Raw genomic sequence first — 19501 nt, 5'->3', positions numbered from 1 at the left:
CTGGAGGAAGATATGGCAACCCACTCTAGTATTCTTGCCTGGAGAATCCTATGGGCAACGGAGCCTGGTGGGCTACAGTCCAAAAGGTCACAAAGAGTCGGACACTACTGAACGCAGCAGCTACTGTGCTTCTTTGGGACCAATTCTGGTGGCTTTCAAATGCCTCCTGGTCCCAATGTCGTTTAGGTAGGTAACTGTACAGAGGGGCTGCCCTTGATTATTTCAAACCTACTCTGCATGTTAGGGACCAAATTCCCCCCACGGGGCTCAGATCCCAAGTCTTTCTGAACGCGAAGTGTTAATGGCTCCGTCCTGTCCGACTCTCTGCGACCCCGTGGACTGCAGCTCACCAGGCTCCTCTGTCCATGGGACTCTGCAGGCAAGAACACTGGAGTGGGCTGCCATGCCCTCCTCCAGGGGATCTTCCCCACCCAGGAATCGAACGCAGGTCTCCCACATTGCAGGCAGATTCTTTAGTGTCTGAGCCATTTTCTGAATTTACTGAAGAAGAAAAGGACAAAACTAAGACTAGCTTATTCTCTCTCTGCCGGTGCTGTCTGTTAGTCGGAAATTCTCCATGTTCACGTCCATGTAGAAGACACTGTTAATTAAAGGATATGCATTTAAAACGACCATGTCTGAGGTTGCCATTATATTATTAGAACTATGGCACACACAGTGGTTACTGAGACTTAGACCACCCACAGAAACTGGGGAGGAGGAGTCTCAGCGCTTGCGTGGCTCCGGATTGCTGGCTCTCGGTGGTAACAGATGAACCGCGGCTGTTCGTGACTACGAGGCACGCGTCATCCGTGCTCTGTAGCCGGTGTGTCTCCCCCTCCAGCAGGAGTGGCGGGGTTGCGGCCGGGGCGCAAGGACCCCAGCTCCCGAGCCCCGGTGCTGGGGGCGGGGCGGGCACGCAGGTCGCCAGGGGCATCCGGTGACCACGCAGCCCGGAAGCGCCAGGACTGGAGCCTGGAGTTCGGGTGAGGAGTCCTGGCAGCCCCTGATGGGGACTCCGTGCAGAAGTTCCTCTGAGGGTCACACCTCGGCGCCAGGTGCCCCAGGGTGCCCATGCTCTCTCCTGGGCTCTCCCACCTGAACCTCTGCGGCCCAACAGCCCTCTGTCCGCAGGGGCTGCCCTGCCAGTCACTTCTGGCATCTGACGCTTTCTGCTCTGGGGAAGCCAAACCGGCACTGCCTGCCGCCACGCCAAGGTGCCGGGGACTGACCTGCGCCCACCACCTTGCCTGGTGGATTGGTTTTTGGGAAGGGCCTCTGGGCATCCCATGGGACATCCACCCCCACAACAGCTCTAGTCCCTGCCTCCAGCCCACCCTGCCCGTGAGTCACAGCCTCCACACGTCTGCCTCCAGGTGGCCCAGCCATGCCCGAGCCCCTGTCCCCCCCACCCCCACCCCGCATGCTCGTCACTGCCCCTCCCCCGGCTTCCATCCGCAGCCAGCAGGCCCTGCACCGGGGACCCTCTTGGCCTGCACTTGTGCTTCTAAGCGTGTTTGTTCACAGAACATTCTGGAGTGACTGCCTCCTGTCTCCAGATCAACCGAAAAGCCTCTGAAAGCAGGACTGCCAAGCTGCGCTCCTCCCCTCCCCCAGGCAGTCCCGGGCACCTGCGCAGGTGGGCACCGGGGCCTGACCGAGGCCTGACCGAGGTCCTGCCCCACCTTCATGGGGCAGGGCATGGTTCCCAGCAGACATCAGATGACTCCTGACCCCGCTGGCCTTCCCTCGGAGGGGGTCATTCGTCCAGGTGAGCCACGGGAAAGTACAGGTCGGGGCCCCACCAGGAGGCATGGACGCTTCAGGGACAGTTTCTAAAGACGAGGGCAGTGAGTCACAGGCCGGTTCCCGACACCACACTGCTGGGGCAGAGCGTGCAGGCGACCGGGCTCCTCTCTCTGGAACCCACTTTCAGCACCAGCTGCCCACACTTACACTTCTTAGAAGCCGGGGGCACGTCCTCCGTCTTGTCGCGGGGTTGCCGGCCCTCCCCTGTGGAGGGCCTGGCCAGGGGGACGGAGTCTGGCCCACAGCGAGCAGGACGCCTGCCAGGCGGCTGCGCTCCGGGTTTGGGAGTCAGGACGGGAGGCAGCCCTCCGAACTTCTTGATACCACAGGTCTCACCAGGTGCTGGCCGCTCCCCACACGGCCTCCTAAGAGCGCGCCAGCAGGGATGCCCGCGCCTCCAGGGACGCTGGTGTTCAGAAGGGAGACGACCTTGGGGCGGCTGGTCAGGCTCCAGGGCTCCAGGCTCACATGGCCACTTTCTGACCTGAGACTGGGCAACACTCAAGTTCTCTAGAATCTGGCCTCTTCATCCAAAAACTGGGGATAACAGTAAAATCCCTGTGACGAGACTGCTGAGAGGGGTGACTTCAGGGAAGCACCACACACAAGGTGCTCAGTGGCCGCTGGCCCTCCAGAGGCTGGCCACGCTGGCCTCCAGATGGGAGGCGGGGTGCACAAGGGGGTCCCTAGGGCAGCAGGGCGCCGGCCAGCCCCACCCCAGCTCTCCTGGGGCCTTCCTTCACGCCAGTCTCCCCATGGAGAGGCTCTCCACGGGAGGGAGCTGCCTCCTCGGGGCTTCCCCAGGTGTTCCAGAGACTCCAGGACCCCGCCGGCCGCTTGGTTTCCAGCCCATGCCGCACTCTCCCTGCCCTGCACCACCGCCACCCCAACTACACATCAGGACCCGCAGCTCCGAGCTCCCGGCGGTGGACGAGGCAGGAGGGGACGCTGTGCCGTGGGAAGCCAGACGCCCCCTGCGCCCCCAAGACGGAGTTGGCCTCACGCCTTCCTGCCTGCCGCCCTGTCACGGCCGCTGCGTGCTGCACACACACCGGGGGAACAGAACATCCCACAGGAGGGGCCTCTCTGGACGCCCTTCTGAGGAAGCTGGGTGCCTGCGGCCTCTTGCCGTGAAGGGCGCACCCTTTGCAAAGCAGAAGGTGGCATTTCTCTGGGGCACACGTGGAGGCCTCTTGATTCTTCTGTTCTACACAGGCTGCCATCAGTGCCCCGGGGAAACCCAGAGTGACTGGCGGAGGATGGAGCAGGCCCGCTCGCCAGGGAGCGTGGTTCCTCTTTGTGCTGGTCTTGCCGCGTCGGGGGGCGAGTGGACTCTGAGGGAAGTGCACAGCTGTGTGCACAGAGGGCCTGAGCTGGGCGCCTGCCTGGGTCCAGCTCACCAACCGCACCTGGTGTGACCCGCACTGTCTCCAGAAACCATCCTGCCACCCCGAGAGGGGCTGCTCCCCCGATTCAGCCCCCCGCTGTGCCCAGGTCTCCTAAACAGGCCTGGTACGAAGGACACCGTAAGGCTGTCCACGCATGGGCGTTCTGGCTCCCTCGCTGGTCGACAACGCCCCTCACATCCTCTCAAACTGAACCATAGGCTTTAGGAAAGGGAACCGCAGAAGGCTATCTCCTCGTAATCGACCTCACCTGGAGCCAAAATACCCCAGACCTGCAGGTGTTCAGCCGTGGATGGCGAGCCCAGCCCAGCCCTGCAGCCCTTGTCGAGGTGGGGGCCTCGGGGGTGGGAGAGAATGCTAACCCCGCTCCTGGCCGAAATGTCACAGCCCGTCACTGCAGCTGGGAGGAAATGAGAGGGCAAACGTGCCCCTGAAATGCAGCCGCACCCCTGAATTCAAGCCCCTGACAGCCCAAGGAGACCCCAGTGCATCCTCAGAAGGGACAGTGAACGTCCTCAAGCCTCAGGGACAAGTCAGAGGCTGCTGTTCTTTTTTCTCCCTTCCTTTGGGCAATGAAAAAGAAAGGGAAGAGGAACTTCCCTCCGAGGTCTCGGTGATTTCTTGTTAAGCACATCTATAAATACAGGCATGTTGAAAGCACATTCTTGATAAAATTATTAATAACTCAGTGTCGGCAGGGAGGGGTCGCCTAACATGGGATCACAGGATTTTGTGTCTGAGTGTTTCCCTGTTTTCAAGACTAGATGCTGGTGTGCAGGGCGGCAGGTCATGAACAGCTCTGATCTCCCCTTGCTGCCCAAGCCACCTGGGCTTGACACGCCCCTTGGCTTTGCACACGTGACGCCCCTGAAGGCTGAGGAGTCCTCTAAGACACAGCAGTGCACACACACAGGGGTTCACAGGCTGTCTCTAAGCAGCAGCAACAGGAGCAGCCCCACAAGTTGGAAGTGGGGGTCCCTGCTGGGACAGACCTGGGGAGCCAGCACGCCATAAATAATAAAGCCCTGCGGGGACCGTTGCCAGGAAGAAGCCTGCTTAACAAAGGTTAGAAAGGCACCCTGAGAGAGCCAGTGTGGGCAGAGGAGCATGCACCAGGGCGGCTGCCGGGGGCCAGACAGAGACCTCTGCGGCTGGAGGCTGCACAGGTGCTCCCGGGCGCTACGGCAACAGCATCTGTCAGGACCACATCAGGAGGGCAGGGTGATGTCTCAGGACCAGTTCACAAGACGCTTTACTCTTTTTCTCAGCTTTATTGAGATATATTTAACTTAGAGCATCGTGTCTGTTAAGGTGTAGAGCACACTGGCTCCCAAAAATCCGGTAATGAAAGACAACCTAGTTAGGGGGTAAAATTAGTCTTTATTAACCCAGTATTTTCTCTTTCACAATAAATTAATAAATTGGATATCTAAATTGGATGTTAATCATCACAAGTCTAGCTCCTGGGAGTCAGTTCCAGGTTCATGGACAGACTTGAGCACCTCGTCTGCAAAGCTGGGTCGCAGCGGGGGCAGCCCCGCCGACCCCTCAGGCTGGCAGCCCCATTCAGTCTGCCCTCAACGAGGTAGAGGCCACTGCGGAAGAGGCCGACCCAGAGGGCTGACCCAGAGGCCCAGCCCCGGAGCAGCTGCCCACCCTCAGCCTCCCTAAGCCCCCTGGCTCCCTTGGGCCTGTTCATCTCCACCCACAGCCCCGCCCTGGGCTGTGACGATCACCTGGACAGCCGTGATAGCGGCCCCCTGAGCAGTCCCCACCGTGGCCTGTCCACCCTCCCCCACACCCATCACAGTGCCTGCTTGCCCAGAACGCCTGGCAAGCCCCCCGCAGCGTCCACAGGACGGCGTCCACAGGCTCACAAGGCTCCATGTTGGGACCGGACCTGCAGCTCCAGGGCTCATTGAGTCGCTATATGGCAGCACCATGCAGACGGAGAGCCTGGGCCTGCGTCTGCCCCGTCACCACCGCGCATGCCACACAGTGGCTGAGCCTTCTCTCCTGCGTATGTGCTGGCCCCGCCAGACTCCCCTCCCCCGTGCAGCCACTCCCGCACCTGGGCTCCAGCCTCCGTTTCTGGGACGCCTTCCCAGGACACGACCCTCACCCTGCGCCGGGATGGCCTGTTTCCTCCCAAACGGAGCGCCAGGAGCACCTACACTAGTGCTCATGGCGGGCTTCCCAACTGTCAGCACCACCAGCCTTTGTTTCTGAGACTCAGGGAGGGTCTGTGCATCCTGCCTACCGGGATGGACAAGCATTTCTCAAGCGAACCAGCAAGAGACTGAACAAAGAGAAGCAGCCACAGTTCCGAGACCAGGCTGGACATACCTGCGTTTGGAGGAAATCACAGAAAAGAGAGCCTAAGGAAGCTGCCAGGGCCACGACCTGCTCCGCCTTGAGGCAGGTTGGGTCACCTTCCCCTTCCATGTAAACTAAATACCTGTCTGGGCTTCAATGGAGAAGGGCCTCTACCTCTAACATTTAAGTGTGGTCAACACCATCCCAGTGGAAATGTCTATGAGGTTTGGTGAGGACAGGAATTGCCTACCACCTACCACGCCCCAAACCACCCCCCTTAGAGGCTGGGGGAGCAGGCAGGAAGCTGTGCTCAGAGTGAACACGGGGCTGCCAGCTCCCCTGGGCCCTGGGCCAGCCTCACAAGCCCCTGAGACTGAGGGTTGGGGCACTGCTCCCTCCTCCCGCTCACCCTGACACTGACTCAGGACAAGAAGACCAGGCTCAGGCAAAGCGCACTAAGATCTGCAGTTTCCGGTGAGTTCCTTGGCCTCTCTGAGCCTCGAGTGAATGAAATATCTGCTCTGTGGTTTACAAGCTTCACGGGGCAGTGTGTGACCTGCAGAGCACCAGTCACTAGGCGGCTGTTGTTGGCGCCACGAGCAGCGGGGTCCCAACAGGAGCCATCCTGCCGCTGTTTCCTCACGCCCTGTGCTCAGCCCGGGTCTTCCGAGGCTCTGCCCCTGCCCTCACCCACAGGTGGGTCCCAAGGGACCCTCAGGCCTCAAGGCCCAGCAGCTACACAGGGACCACCTGTGCGTCCCCCGGGCAGGCCTGCCGAGTCAGAATTAGCATTTTTAACACCCATCATCCCACACCTATCAGGCCTGCTCCGGCACAGGGTGCTCTCTGAGCCCGTGGCAGGAGCGCGTCGGCCTTGGACACTCAGGGCAAGGGCCAAGCCTCCCTCAGCCAACGAGCCCTCAATTGCCTCCATTTAGCCAAACCTCTCCTTTAAGCAAAAATCACATTTCCTTCCACCCAACCCCCGCGCCCCCTACCCCCCGCTAGTTAGATGAGAAAACACTGGGAAACTGTCTTAAACTGCTGTCCACACCAGTTAACATTCTTGGATTGAAGCTGAGCTTGGAATGAGGGGAAGTCCCTGAGGAGCCCGGCGCACCCCCTCTCCAATGTCCCCCTGCTCACAGGGCACCCGCTGCTCAGGGAAGGGAGCCCTCGTCTCCTGGTGCCAGCACACTCCCTTCTGGAGGAGGGCAGTGGCCTTAACACAGCAGAGCAGCCCCCAAACCCGCCTCGTGGTGCCCGTGGCAGGAGCATGTGGGCTCCATACCTGGGCTGAGGATGGGGAGGTGCCTGGGGCCACACAGCCCGAGAGACAGTCCCGAGGAGCAGGGTGCGCCCGGCAGGGCCCTGAGACAGCCTGGGGGCAGCACAGCTTCCAGCAAACAAGGAATTAGGCCAAAATTGTTCTCCTGTCAAAGAGGGTGCGTAGCTCCCAGCGTGGAGCAACGAAGTGCGTGCTCGCACACGGCGTCTGGACACCTAAGCTGGACTCTGGTTGCTCTTCTTCCGGCAGCACCTAAGCTCTGGCAGTGTCTCAGGTGCGCTATGGTCTTCCGAGAAAGGGCCAGGACTTCGGAATGCCTGGGGCAGCTGTGGAGAAAGAACGCCACAGGCGGCAAGCCCTGAGACAGCATTTCAGGGGCAAGAGTGCGTCCGGGCACTCACGCTAAGCAGGCACTGAAGCACTCACGCTGATTCCTGGACACTCCTGTTCACACAGTCACATTCCTTTTTGGCTTAAGGAAAAAATTACTTTAGAGCAAACTGTCTCGGCTATTGGTGGGGAACTCGCAGCCAGGCTTCCCTTCCCCGCGGTCCAGCTGGGGTTTGCACACTTGTGGGGCCCGCAGGGCTCACTGGGCCCATTCTCTGCACACATGTAGGGGCCCAGGGGTTCATCTGGGCCTGCCCTCTGCACACGTGCGGGCCCCCAGGGCTTCATCTGGGCCTGCCCTCTGCACACGTGTGGGGCCCAGGGGTTCATCTGGGCCCACCCTTTGAAGGCAGGGAAAGCTGTTCTTACTCAGGGTTCCTTCCGTGGTGGGGTTCAGAGAAAGCTTTATAGGGAGAGGCTGAGCATGTTTTTTCGCATAGCTCTGAGTGCTTAAACCACGTGGGTCGACACAAAGGGCCACACCCAAGGCCACACTGTGGGTCTCACCCAGCACAGCCCGGCGTCAGAATCACCCACCACCAGGCGCTCCCAAAGCCCGAGTCGGAAGCTTCGAACAGCCCAGAGACGCACTCCTCTCCCTCTGGCTTCCAAAGCAACTGCGACCACACACTTTAGCACAAGGCTGCAGAGACAACTGGAAAGACGAGAAACAGCTTTTCAGAGACCATTTAATGAGGTAGCTGAGATCATCTCACATCCATGGCAGACATAGGTTGCTTAATGAGTTCACAGGCATTTAAACATATTCGTAAATGCAAACTGTGACCGTGCCTGATAACTACTCTTTCTTCCCAAATCCCAAAGGTGCATGCATGCCTTGCGAAGAGGCCCAGGAAGAGGGCGGCAGCAGGCCGGGAGGGAGGAGCTGGACGAGAGCTGAGGGCGGGCGTCTGGGGTGCTCCCCACACCACACCAGTGCAGGTGGACAGAGTCAAGTGGGACTCTGAGAAGGGCAGGGCTGAGCAGGGCTGGCAAGAGGGAGGCTTGCTTACCCCTCCACACCCCAGGACCACCCTCAGGAGGCTGCCCCCGCGGGGTAACCCCCGCAGGGGGTTTCCTCGCTGTCTGCTTGCAGGCCCAGGATGCTCTGGAGAAGAGCTTCTCCACAGTCACCTCCCGATGCCGCCCAGTGGGTCTCAGACGAGGAAAGGCCACGAGATCAGTCTGGGGAGTGTGGCCTTCATGATGATACCCCAACATGCACACCCCCGTGTCACACACATCCATGTATACACCCCCATCCATGTACACACCCCCATGTGTATACACCCCCATGTGCACACACCCCCGTGTCACACACACCTGTGTGCAAATGTGCTGTCACACCCATACCACACCCATGTCTCACACACATATCCCACACCTGTGTACACACACATCACACCCGTGTTACACACACCCTGCACACTTGTGTACACACACCTGTGTCACACACACCCCCGTGTCACACACACCGGGCTCGCCCGTGGGCATGACAGTCAGCAGAGTCTGGCAGCACAGAAGCTGGGGGAGCGGCTGGGGGCTCTCAAGAGGAGCCTGGATCCACTGGACACCCGCGTCCGGTCCTCAGGCCAGGCAGCGACGAGAGGCCGGCGGAAGGCATCAGCGGCGCTCGCTAAGTCTCCGGGGCGTAGCTGCCGTAGGCCAGCGGGGGCGGGCCCAGCAGGCCGGCCCAGCGCCGCGCGCCCGCCGGGGGCTCCGCGCGCCCCTGCTCCTTGTATTTACCCAGAATGCGCCTGGCCTCCTCGGCGTCCCGCAGCGGGCTCTCGCCGTACTCCTCCCTCAGCCACTGGCGGAACTGGGGAGGCGACAGCGGGGCGTCACCCGGCGCGGCCCGGACCCCCGCGCCCTCACAGGCCCGGACCCCCGCGCCCTCACAGGCCCGCCCGCTGCCCTCACCGGCCCGGACCCCCGCGCCCTCACAGGCCCGGACCCCCGCGCCCTCACCGGCCCGGACCCCCGCGCCCTCACAGGCCCGGACCCCCGCGCCCTCACAGGCCCGGACCCCCGCGCCCTCACCGGCCCGGACCCCCGCGCCCTCACAGGCCCGCCCGCTGCCCTCACCGGCCCGGACCCCCCCCCCCCCCCCCCCCCCCCCCCCCCCCCCCCCCCCCCCCCCCCCCCCCCCCGCCCTCACCGGCCCGGACCCCCGCGCCCTCACAGGCCCGCCCGGCGCCCTCACCAGCTGGCGCCCTCACCAGCTGGCGCCCTCACCAGCTGGCGCCCTCACCAGCTGGCGCCCTCACCAGCTGGCGCCCTCACCAGCTGGCGCCCTCACCAGCTGGCGCCCTCACCGGCCTGCCCCGCGCCCTCACTCAGCGGTGGGGGGCCTGCACGTGGCCTCAGTCAGCTCTGGGCGCCAAGGCCGCGAGAGGCTGGAGGGAGACTGTGAGCCATCCGGCCTGGGGGCGAAGGTGGAGTGCAGTTACCTGGTGGACCTGGAGCTCCTCAAACTCCTGCAGCTGCTTCTGGAAGCCCAGGTTGGGGTTGGCACACGACCGGCCTGCGCGCACGGTGTGCAGGGCGTCCTCCCAGCCAAAGTCGGTGACCGTCATGATATAGGCGACCACCAGGGTCACGCTCCTGGAGACGCCCGCCAGGCTGCAAGTTGAGAGCCATACAGTATGGCAAGGGGCAGTCAGCGGACTCATCTGGGAAGCTGCCTGTCCTCGGTTATGAGTGGGCAGCTAGCCAGTGCGTCCTCGGAAATCACTCGGAAGCATACCAGCTCTCTCTGCTTTACCACACTAGGGTCTCGGGCACTCCTCCCCCACGTGGCCTCAGTCTCGGTGGGCTGTCTACTGGCTCCAGACACTTCGTGTTATGATTCTCTTTCTCCTGACCTCCCCTTCAGATAGTCCCCGTTCCCTGGACAGAAAAGTAGCGAGAGGACATCTGGGAACTTGAAGGATCCAGGAACCCAGCAATAAGTCAGTTATAACCACAGCCATTCAGACAGCTTCACACTTTTAAAGTCTGATTTTCTTAGGTACCTCTTCCCTGGTGGCTCAGAGTAAAGAATCTGTCTGCAGTGGAAGAGACCCGGGTTTGATCCCTGGGTTGGGAAGATCCCCTAGAGGAAGAAATGGTAACCCACTCCAATATTCTTGCCTGGAAAATCTCATGGATAGAGGAGCCTTCTGGGCAACAGTTCATGAGATCGCAAAGAGTCGGACATGACTGAGTGACTAACACTTTCTTAGGCACATAGTGGTTATCACTTAAAAAACTCATTAAATACAGACGCCCTTACCCAACATTCTCTGATCTCCTCCACAGACCCAAGCAGAGTACCCGCGTGGCACACTCCACGTGCTCTGGGGGGTGGGGGTGGGGACGCTCTGCAGGTGATAATGGCCAGTTTTCTCCAGCAGGCTGAATAAGGGGGCCAATTTTAAATGTGCATGCAAATTAAGGCGGTCACAGAGAGGTTGTGCTATGTCAGACTTGGAGTGCTCAGCAACGGTTTAAGATGGGGAAGTTCAGCAAATTTCTCATTTTTAGAAAAGCTTATCTTCAGATTGACACAACCAAATGAAACACGAATTCCTAGAATATCAGCCCTGCACTTATTCAAATATAAATAACAATAAAAACCACTCTCAAGTAGTGGTTCTTCCCTTGGGCTGTATATCAGAAATACTGATAAATCTTTTAAAAAACTCACATCCTCTTGGGGTGCAGCTGGGGAGATGTTCACCCCGCAAAACAGCTCTGGCTGCACTGCAGAGTGCTGGAGCAAATGCAAGGGACCCTCACAAACCTGCCCTTTGTGTTGATTACACATCCTGCTCTTCTTAAAAGCAAAATGAAAATCCACAGTTTCAAGCGCATAAGACTGCAGAACAGCACTGTTACAACAGGCAGTCTCCCCAGTGCCCTCTGCCCGACTGGGGGTTCCATGAGGCTCCCCTGGTCCCCCGGCGGGCCCCTCAGCCCTCCGTGGGGCAGCAACACCCCCAGAGGTGGGCTGTGCGACTCTGCAGAGCCTTCCCCGCAACAGCAGCTTCCTTGGGGGAACTCAGATGACTGAGATTCCCTCGTGAACCCAGAATGAACCTCACTCAGGAGCGAGGGGGCCTGTTTGATCTGTGCTTTAATGACAGGAGCGCTGGCAGTGATGCAATGAGGGCCCGCAGGCCTCTGAGCGCTTGGCTGTGCCAGGAGGGGGGCACTGTCCTTGGGGTCTGCGCCCAGCAGCAGCCTTCACCACAGAACGTGTACACAGGTGTATGTGTTTATACCACACACATGGTGTGTGAATGCAGGCAACAGCTGCATAGACCTGCTGAATTTTAAAAGTCTGTTCAGCTCTGCTTAGAGCCAAGTACAAGCTCCAAACACATAAAAGCCCCAATCTGTAAATGGAGGAGAGATGGTTGTTCTGGTGTGACAGTAACACAATGCTAAACACCCACATATACAGCCAAAACTCTCCAGCAAGAAACAGTGCTTTGAATGGCTACTGAGCAGAGCCAAGTTCTGAAAGGATGTTGGGAGAGGCTTGCAAAGGGGCTCCTTTCTTCCAGTAACCTTGACAGTCCCTGCAAAAACCTAACTGAGAAAATGAAAATGCTAAGTGACAAGGAAGGAACAACTGTTTGGCTCTCTTTGCACAAAAGCCAACCATGGCTGACACGCAGCCGGGGTGAGGTGGGTGGGTGCTGGACATTCAGGGAGACCCTGAGCAGGGCAGAGCAGGCCCTCGCTGTCGGGCAGGGACACACGTACCAGTGAACCAGGCAGCCCTCGCCCTGGAGGCGGCACTCATGGATGAATTTAATACTTTCTTTGAAATGTCGCGTCCTGTGGGGAGGAAAAAAGAGAGAAGTGACATCTCTCTACTTTAGTCAACATATGAGGAAAAGAAAAACCCGCTGAGGGTTCTTGAAAAGGTCTTGAGTCCACAGGTCCAGATCCCAGTCACTGTCCAGGGCTTTGAATCTGACCCGCAGTGCTGAGGCTGGGAGGGGACGGCCCATCCACTGGGATTTTTGGAAGTTCTCTGCAAGGAACCCCTGAAACATGCAGGGGCCACATGGACGTTGGGGGCAGGTCCGGCCCAGCCCCACGGTCAGTCTGGGCCCCTGAACACCCAGCAGGGTGGTGATCCCCACAGTGACCTGCTCATCACCCACCAGGTGAGGGAGGTACCCACCCAGTGTGGGCTCTCCAGTTCACGTCTGACCTTTTGGGAGGAAGTCTGGACTGCCCATCCTCCAGGCTGGGGCAGAACTGCAGCCCCCAAGCCCGAGGGGTCTGACTGAACGTGTGGTGTGGAAACGTCACCTGTCTTCCCTCAGCTTTACTGGGAAGTGGGAACTGGGCTTCACAGGCCTGGACAGAGAAACACACAGCAACGGGGCTTCGCAGACTCTGAGGCCCCACGTGACCGTGAGCCTGCGATCTTTTCTCCGGACCCTTAGCTTTTATGGCTTCCCCGGAGGCTCAGACGGTAAAGAGTCCGCCTGCAGTGCAGGAGACCCAGGTTCGATCCCTGGGTTGGGAAGATCCCCTGGAGAAGGAAATGGCAACCCACTCCAGTGTTCTTGCCTGGAGAATCCCGTGGACAGAGGAGCCTGGTGGGCTACAGTCCATAGGGTCGCAAGAGTCGAACATGGCTGAGCCACTTTCACTTTTCAGCAGCCCTCTTCTCCCGCCCCGGTTCACTCCCAGCAGTGTCATCCAGACCGTGCGGTGGGTCGAGGAAAACTCTGAGGGGAACTACAGAGCCTGTGCTTTCCCAAGTCTTCTGCCTTGAAGTGGATTTTGCCCGTGGACTGAAAGCACACCAGCTACTGAGCACTGAGTGTGCAGCAGGGACTCTGCTAAGCCTGGAGAGATTCAGAGAGGAATAGAACGTGGTTCGCAGCCACACACAGGTCCGCGGTTCCATGAAGGCTGACCGGGTGAACGAATCTGAGGAACAGGGGATTCAGGCGGGGCACACAGACACAGCCAGGTGTGGACTGCAGAAGAAACTCAGCAAGCTAAGTGTCCTGGATCTGGGCAGCAGGCACAGAGGACTTCGGTGCAGGCATCTCTCACATGGCCTGAGGCTACCATGTGCGGAGGGGCCAGGGTCCCAGCCACAGACTCCAGACTCTGAGTGGAGACCCAACTAGACCACAAGGCAGGGTGAGGTGAGGGGTGTTTCTGCTGACCTCCCTGTGCACACACGCTCGCAGGGTGAGTGCACATGGCGACCTTGGGCACTAAAGCGCCACCCCTAAACCGACGTGGTGTAAGACAAGCAAGGGAAGACACTGCGGTGACCCCGACATGCAGAGACCTTGGAGCAGGGGCCGGGCAGAGGGCAGGGAGGGGTGCGGTGGCCCCAGGGACCAGGCTGCCCAGTGCTGAGCACAGTGTCCAGGGTGGGGTGCGTCCATCCTGTATCTCAGGTAAAACCCGCCTTGAGCATGAGCTCTTCTGATAGCAAGTGCTGAGGCTGGGGGCGGAGGGGGCAAGGGGGGAGGCTCATCCGTCTGCACCCTCCCAGGCTGTCAGAAGCTCCCATCTTCCAAGCAGTTCCAGCCGTAGAGAAGCAGAGGGGAGGCTGGGACTGGGCTCCAGTAGGGCTCCCTTCCTGACAAAAGGAGGGTCTCTGCCTCAGGCTTCCTGTAGGGTGCTGGGTGGCCAGCTGGTGCCCAAAGCTGTGCCAGCTGCCCTGTGACCACAGGCGACAGGCCTCAGGGTGCAACGGGGGCTCTGGGAGCTACTGCCCAGACCCGGAGCACTTGCCCTGTGCGTCTTGGGCAGGGAGCGAAGTAAATCAATGTCTTTATAACTTAAAAGACTGTCAATCCTGCTATGTACAGCCAAGCACCATCTACCTGACATCAACAAGTGCACAATTTAAGGACACTGAGCCTCTCCTGTGGCCGAGGAGTGGCTCCGCCGACCACGGCCTCCCCTGCAGACAGGCAGCTCTGACTGTAGGTCCACAGCCGGGCCGTGTGCCCAGACCCCAGGCCCATGCCTGCTATAGCTGGCTGCCGAGGGTAGGCGTCTGTCTCTCAGGCCAGCCACGCTGCAGCACCAGGGTTCCCGAGAGGACTCGCCACACTGCAGCCCACGCTCTGTGGTCCTCCGTGGGCGGGACGGGCCTCCTACCAGCAACGGAAGAGGGAGTCAGGAGACGAGACACAGTAGCCTGAGCTTGTGAAGGACATGGGTGGCCTCAGAATACACCGTGAAGGCCACGCCAGGCCAGAGACTTGTCCTGTGGACGTGTCGGCCCTGTGAGGTCACTGACGTCTTGCACAGATGACAGCTGAGCCTCCTTCCTGAACCTCTAGGGAGGGGGTGTGGTCAGCAGACTGACCTGAGCCCAGAGCAAGCATGTGAGGGGCCCCAGACGAGGAAGCGAGAGGAGGGTCCCACTGGCCTTTCTTCCGTCACCTCTGTCTGCATCAGGCGTCAAGTCCAGGAAAAGCCCACATATGGCTCCTGCCCACCACCGTGTCGGAATGAGGGCAGGAGAGTCAGGACACTGACGGAGGGCCTGCTCAGAGCCCCGCCGTGAAACCTGACTCATGGACAGGACTGGGCATGAGGCCGCGCCAGACAAGACATTCCTAGAAGCGCCTCTTCCAAGGAAAGCCAGGAGGCAGGCATTTTCGGGGCCCCCAGGGTGGGTCATTTCCGAGGAAGCTCATGACGGGAGCCAAGGCCTGGTCACTGCAGCCCCTCCCCCATCGCGGGAAATCCCCAGGGCTCAGGCCTCGCATTGCTCAACCCCAGATCAAAGCAGAAGCCCAGATGGAATCACACCCCCACAGGCGGCAGGTTCCCTATTCCTGGTCTCCACGTTGTCCCTTTACTTCTGCACGGAGATGTGGGGTGCGCTCGGTCAGGGGAGAGCCGGCAGGGTGCACCCACAGGAAGCATGCCCACGTGAGTGTGCAGCTCCATCAGCGCAGCAGACCTGTGGGCCTGGCGAGTGCTGTCCTCCGTGGGGCTGGCAAACAGCCCGGCAGTGGCCACCACCCCTGGCTCCTCCTCTGTGGTCAGTGCTGGCCCTCCTCATGGCCAGGGCATCTACCCAGAGGCCAAGAGCAAAGCCAGCAGGGTCTTCCTGACCTTCACGGGGCCGCACAGCCATGCCACGCCATGCCATGCGCATCCTCTGAACCTGAACAGTCACTTCTCACTCCAAGATGGCAGGACCTGTGGGCTGTGGCCCCCACTGAGGGGTCTGTGGCGGGAAGGACTCTGCTTGGGGGAGGTCTGGCTCAGCACCATGTGGGCAGCTGGGCTACCCCAAAGCCAGCAGAGACAGACCAGGCTGCTTCTCCTGACCCTCGTCAGAGTCCAAAAGTGTGTGTGCACAGCATGTGTACATGTGTGCATGTGTGTGTACAAGTATGTACACAAGTGTGTACAGTATGTGTATAGGAAAGCAAAGGAGAAAAAGCCCAGGAAAGGCCAGCATCCTCAGGGGTTTTTCCTCAGAAAAGATGCTGAAAACAAAGCACGTGGGTGGCGTGTTCTCCTGGGCACCGGCTCTGGAGGGTGGGCTCAGGTCAGCGAGCTCTTCTTCCTGTAGAGCCGTCCAGCCCTGGCGCCATCCCCGGGGCCCTGCACTGACCGTGCAGCTCTCACCGCAGCCGAGGTGAGCAGGACAGAGACACTTCCCCACCGGGCAGACCTCGCGGCCTTCAACGTGCTTCTGTCGAGGAGTCCCCGAGCCCTACGTTTCCTGCACCGCCGACACTTGAGCGAAGTCAGGTGAAGCACGCGTGGTGTGCATGTCAGCGTGCCAGATAAGGTCGTTTTAGAAAGAATTAAACAAAAAACCCTCTCTACCACCTACTGTCTCTTCATTTCACAAAGAACAGTTTCACCCCCAAAAAGCAAGAGACAGTCTAAGACTAAAAACTAGGTTTTTAAGTTGAATAGGTGAAATCTTACAAAGAAAGCAACACATAGTTTCTACACATTTCTCCTTTCTGCTACAAAGTCCTCAGGAGTTACGTATGTGCATTTCTGTCTGGAAATAGGACAGTACTCCAGGGCCCACCTACCTCTGATCTTGCAAAACTGCTTTTTAACATTAAAGAAAAATGTAAATGAGAGAAAAAGAGAGCTGGAAGTACAAGAGACACGAGCTAAACTAAAGAAAACACACACAAAAAGACAGGAGGTGGGACAGACAAGGAGGGTCTACTGCTGCTTATTACAAGCTCTCTGCTTCACTGACGCCTCTTCTCCCCACAAAAACCCCAAGAAATTTAGACCCTGCTTGACTCTCAAGCCTCTGTTGTCATCAAGGCTCTGCTGTGAAGATGCAAACCTGCCAGCTCCTCAAAGAAGACAAAATGATAACCCTTCTCTTATGGTGTCTAAATACAGGAACCAATTTGAAAAATATTAAAACAAGAATGAATAAGCAGCGATACTTCCAACCACTCACTCTCAAGACACGTGAACACTCCTTTCCTGAATAAGCGGGAAATGGAAGCTAATTCTTTGGAGACACTTAGGGTCTGTAAGCACTTTTACCACCTCACCTAAAGCTACAGAAATTGTGTGAGATAGACTTTTCACAGAGGAGAGAATGAGGTTACAATGACTCGCCCGAGGAAGCACACAGAGAAAGCAAAAGCAAACACTCCCAGAAGCCTCGGTTCACTCAACCACTGCACGTCGGCCACTGGCAGGAGGTGTGTGTGTCTGAGACAAAGCCTAGATGCCTCTGATTCTGCAAATCAAGCAGAACACACTGGCCTGGGTTGGGGTTGTCGCCACTGTGAGACCTTGAACTTTCATGTTTCCTGACTTTGCGAGGCAGGGTGGTTGGGGGAACCGAGCTAAAATTCTGTGTGTTAACTGTCATCTCAAACCAGGTTTCTGCAATTTAAGTTCCTGGAAGATCAGAGGGGGGTTTGTGAGGAGATGGCCAAGCCAGGAAACTGACCTTTCTGGAGCCTCTGCAGCGACTGAAAGCGGTTATTCTCCAAAGGCCATGGCCTTCTGACTGACGTGGGCAGCAAGAAGGGTTCCTCCAGGGATGCATGGGGAAAGATTTAGGGCACTAACCTTAAATCCTAGCCTAAGTTGGAAACAACTTTTAAAATCTGTTTGAATAAGCAATACAGTTTTCTAGAATGTATTTTGTCCCTGAATGTAAGAACTCTTAGGCACCAAGAAGAAACTGCTCACCTGAAGGGCCCTGGTTCTAGCCAGGTCCCAGAGCCTGAGGAGGCTTTGTGTCCTGACTGTCTACACTGGCTAGGGATATAGAAACTGAAGGCTTATGGTCAGCCTTCACAAGCTCCCCTATCTGGTAAGTAACGAGCTCAGGGAGGAGGCCACACAGTCAAGGGCTCTGCTTGTCAGTGTTCGTAGACTTTCTGCGTCGCGGACTCATGCTCACCGGTAAAGTGCAGGCTGTGCTTTCCAATGAAGCACCTGTAACAGGCAAGGAGAAACTCAAGGTGTTCCATAGGCTGTCTCTTCAGATATGAACTGCACTCGAATTCCAAGCCTCCCTTCACTATCTTCACAGAACTTCACTGAAGCAAGACGCATTTACAGAGCCATGAACACTTGTGCACCCAAAGCCTTGCTTGTGTGTAAGCTCTGCTATTATATGGACCAAAAATAAACATTTCCCCAAAGACTCACCCACATGCCTGCGAGCCTATGAGCATACTGCCGTTTCTGATGAATTATGGTCTGGACCCCCTTTTCCAACTGCAGCACACACCTGTCGACCACCCTCTCATCCAGATACAAGCAAAGAGTTAAAATAAGGCGAATCACACATCTTACAAGACCTCTGTACATGTTCAGGACAGGAGAGAACCAGTTCAAATCTTACGAGCTAGTCCTCTGGGCCCAGGTTGACTGTCGCTGGGCTGGTTTTGCCAGAAGATTTGAGCAGACCCAGGAGATGCCAGAAGTCAGGGGACAGGCTACGGCAGCCTCAGTCCCTGGCCTTCCTGGGGCACATCCTCCCGAGCACCAGAATGGCCCTTCCTGTGACTCTCAGGCCACACCAATGCACTCTGACCAAAAACACACTCTTGTTTTCAAAAGTGCTTGGAGGTCACAGAGAAGACTTCCACACATGGCCTCATCTCCACAAATGCTTAAGGCAGGCCTTTGCAGATGAGAGAACTGGGGCTCAGGGGCCTTAGAACGACCTGCCCAAGGCTGATGGAGCTGGCCTTGAACCTGAGATTTCTAATGTCTGCACAGGGCAGGGTCGGGGTCCTCACCCCTGGACATCAAGCCCAGTGCTGCCCCCTCCAAAGCACCAAAGCTGGAGAGTCCTGGCAGGCAGGGTGGTCCAAGCACAGCGGCCATCTGCCCTGAATACAAATGCCGAGGGGTGCGGCAATCAGACTCCTCCCAACAGTCAGAATGCCAGTCAGGTATTGACAAGTTCAACAGCATGTCAGAATCTCAGTTTGAGATAAGACCAGAGCAACCATTCTAAAAATAGCCACCAAAACATGGGCAGAAGATTGCTGTGGTCTCGAGAGAAAGGCAGTGGCTCACTTCCTTCCGTACACACCATGCCCTCCAACCACTTCTGTTTCTCGACACGACTAGTAACCAAGGAAGTTCTCTGATACTTCTCCTCCTCCCATATCCAGGCTACTACTGTTTTCCTAGTGACCCTCTAAAGTCTTTCCTCTGTCATCTTCAGTCTTAAAGATGGACTTTTCCTATGAAACATGGAAAGTCAGTGTGGGAACACGACCTTGGGTGGGAACGGCTGCCCCTCACCCAGGCTCCTCTGCCCCTTCCTGGTCTGACCTGCACCACCCGCCCTGCCCCAACCCCTGGTCTTCCCCACATCAGCCTATCTGACTATGCTTCCCTCTTCTCCAAACAGGTAGGATCTCACAAAATTCTGGCATAACCTGAGATGTCTCTGCTCTCCAGCAGTGGAAAACCAAGGCTGGCTGATGTTCAGCAGTGGACAACCTTCAGGGGGTACGTTTTTTACGGTCTACATTTCTGTAATATAGGACTTGTAGGCAATAGAGCTTGAGAGCCACGAAAGCTGAATGCTGACAAGCTCTTGGACTCCCCCAACCCTCAAACTACACAGGCTCTTCCTGCTGAAACACAGCTATGTGTCATCTGGAAGGGTCCTTGTGTCTGACTGAAAACAGGCAGCAAAAACGAGTTGGTCGATGGACGTTTGGGACAGCCATGACCTCAGCTCCTGAGCCTCTCAGCTGTCTGGCTCAAATCCAGGCTCAGGAAAAAGTCAACTGGCCCACATTACCTCCAGACACCAAGCAGGGTG

At 58.0% G+C, this 19501-nt stretch overlaps 1 protein-coding gene across 3 annotated transcripts in view; it reads right to left on the bottom strand.

The window, feature by feature from the left end:
- Nucleotides 4420-19501, bottom strand: part of DUSP22 (dual specificity phosphatase 22) — a 47680-nt gene continuing 32598 nt past the window's right edge. For 2 of the 3 annotated variants that reach the window (XM_018039023.1, XM_018039025.1), the window contains exons 5-7: nt 11962-12036; nt 9660-9831; nt 7881-9028 (exon numbers count right to left, since the gene is read on the bottom strand). In XM_018039023.1, the coding sequence (XP_017894512.1) occupies nt 8846-9028; nt 9660-9831; nt 11962-12036 (430 nt within the window). In that variant the 3' untranslated portion in view covers nt 7881-8845. Of the gene's footprint in view, nt 7146-7880; nt 9029-9659; nt 9832-11961; nt 12037-19501 lie in introns of those variants that run through there. The other variant, XM_018039024.1, reaches the window with a different exon arrangement.

This window comes from Capra hircus, chromosome 23 (assembly GCF_001704415.2).
Source record: "Capra hircus breed San Clemente chromosome 23, ASM170441v1, whole genome shotgun sequence".
In the NCBI taxonomy this organism is placed as follows: Eukaryota; Metazoa; Chordata; class Mammalia; order Artiodactyla; family Bovidae; genus Capra; species Capra hircus.
This window is presented reverse-complemented; position numbering and strand designations above follow the sequence as displayed.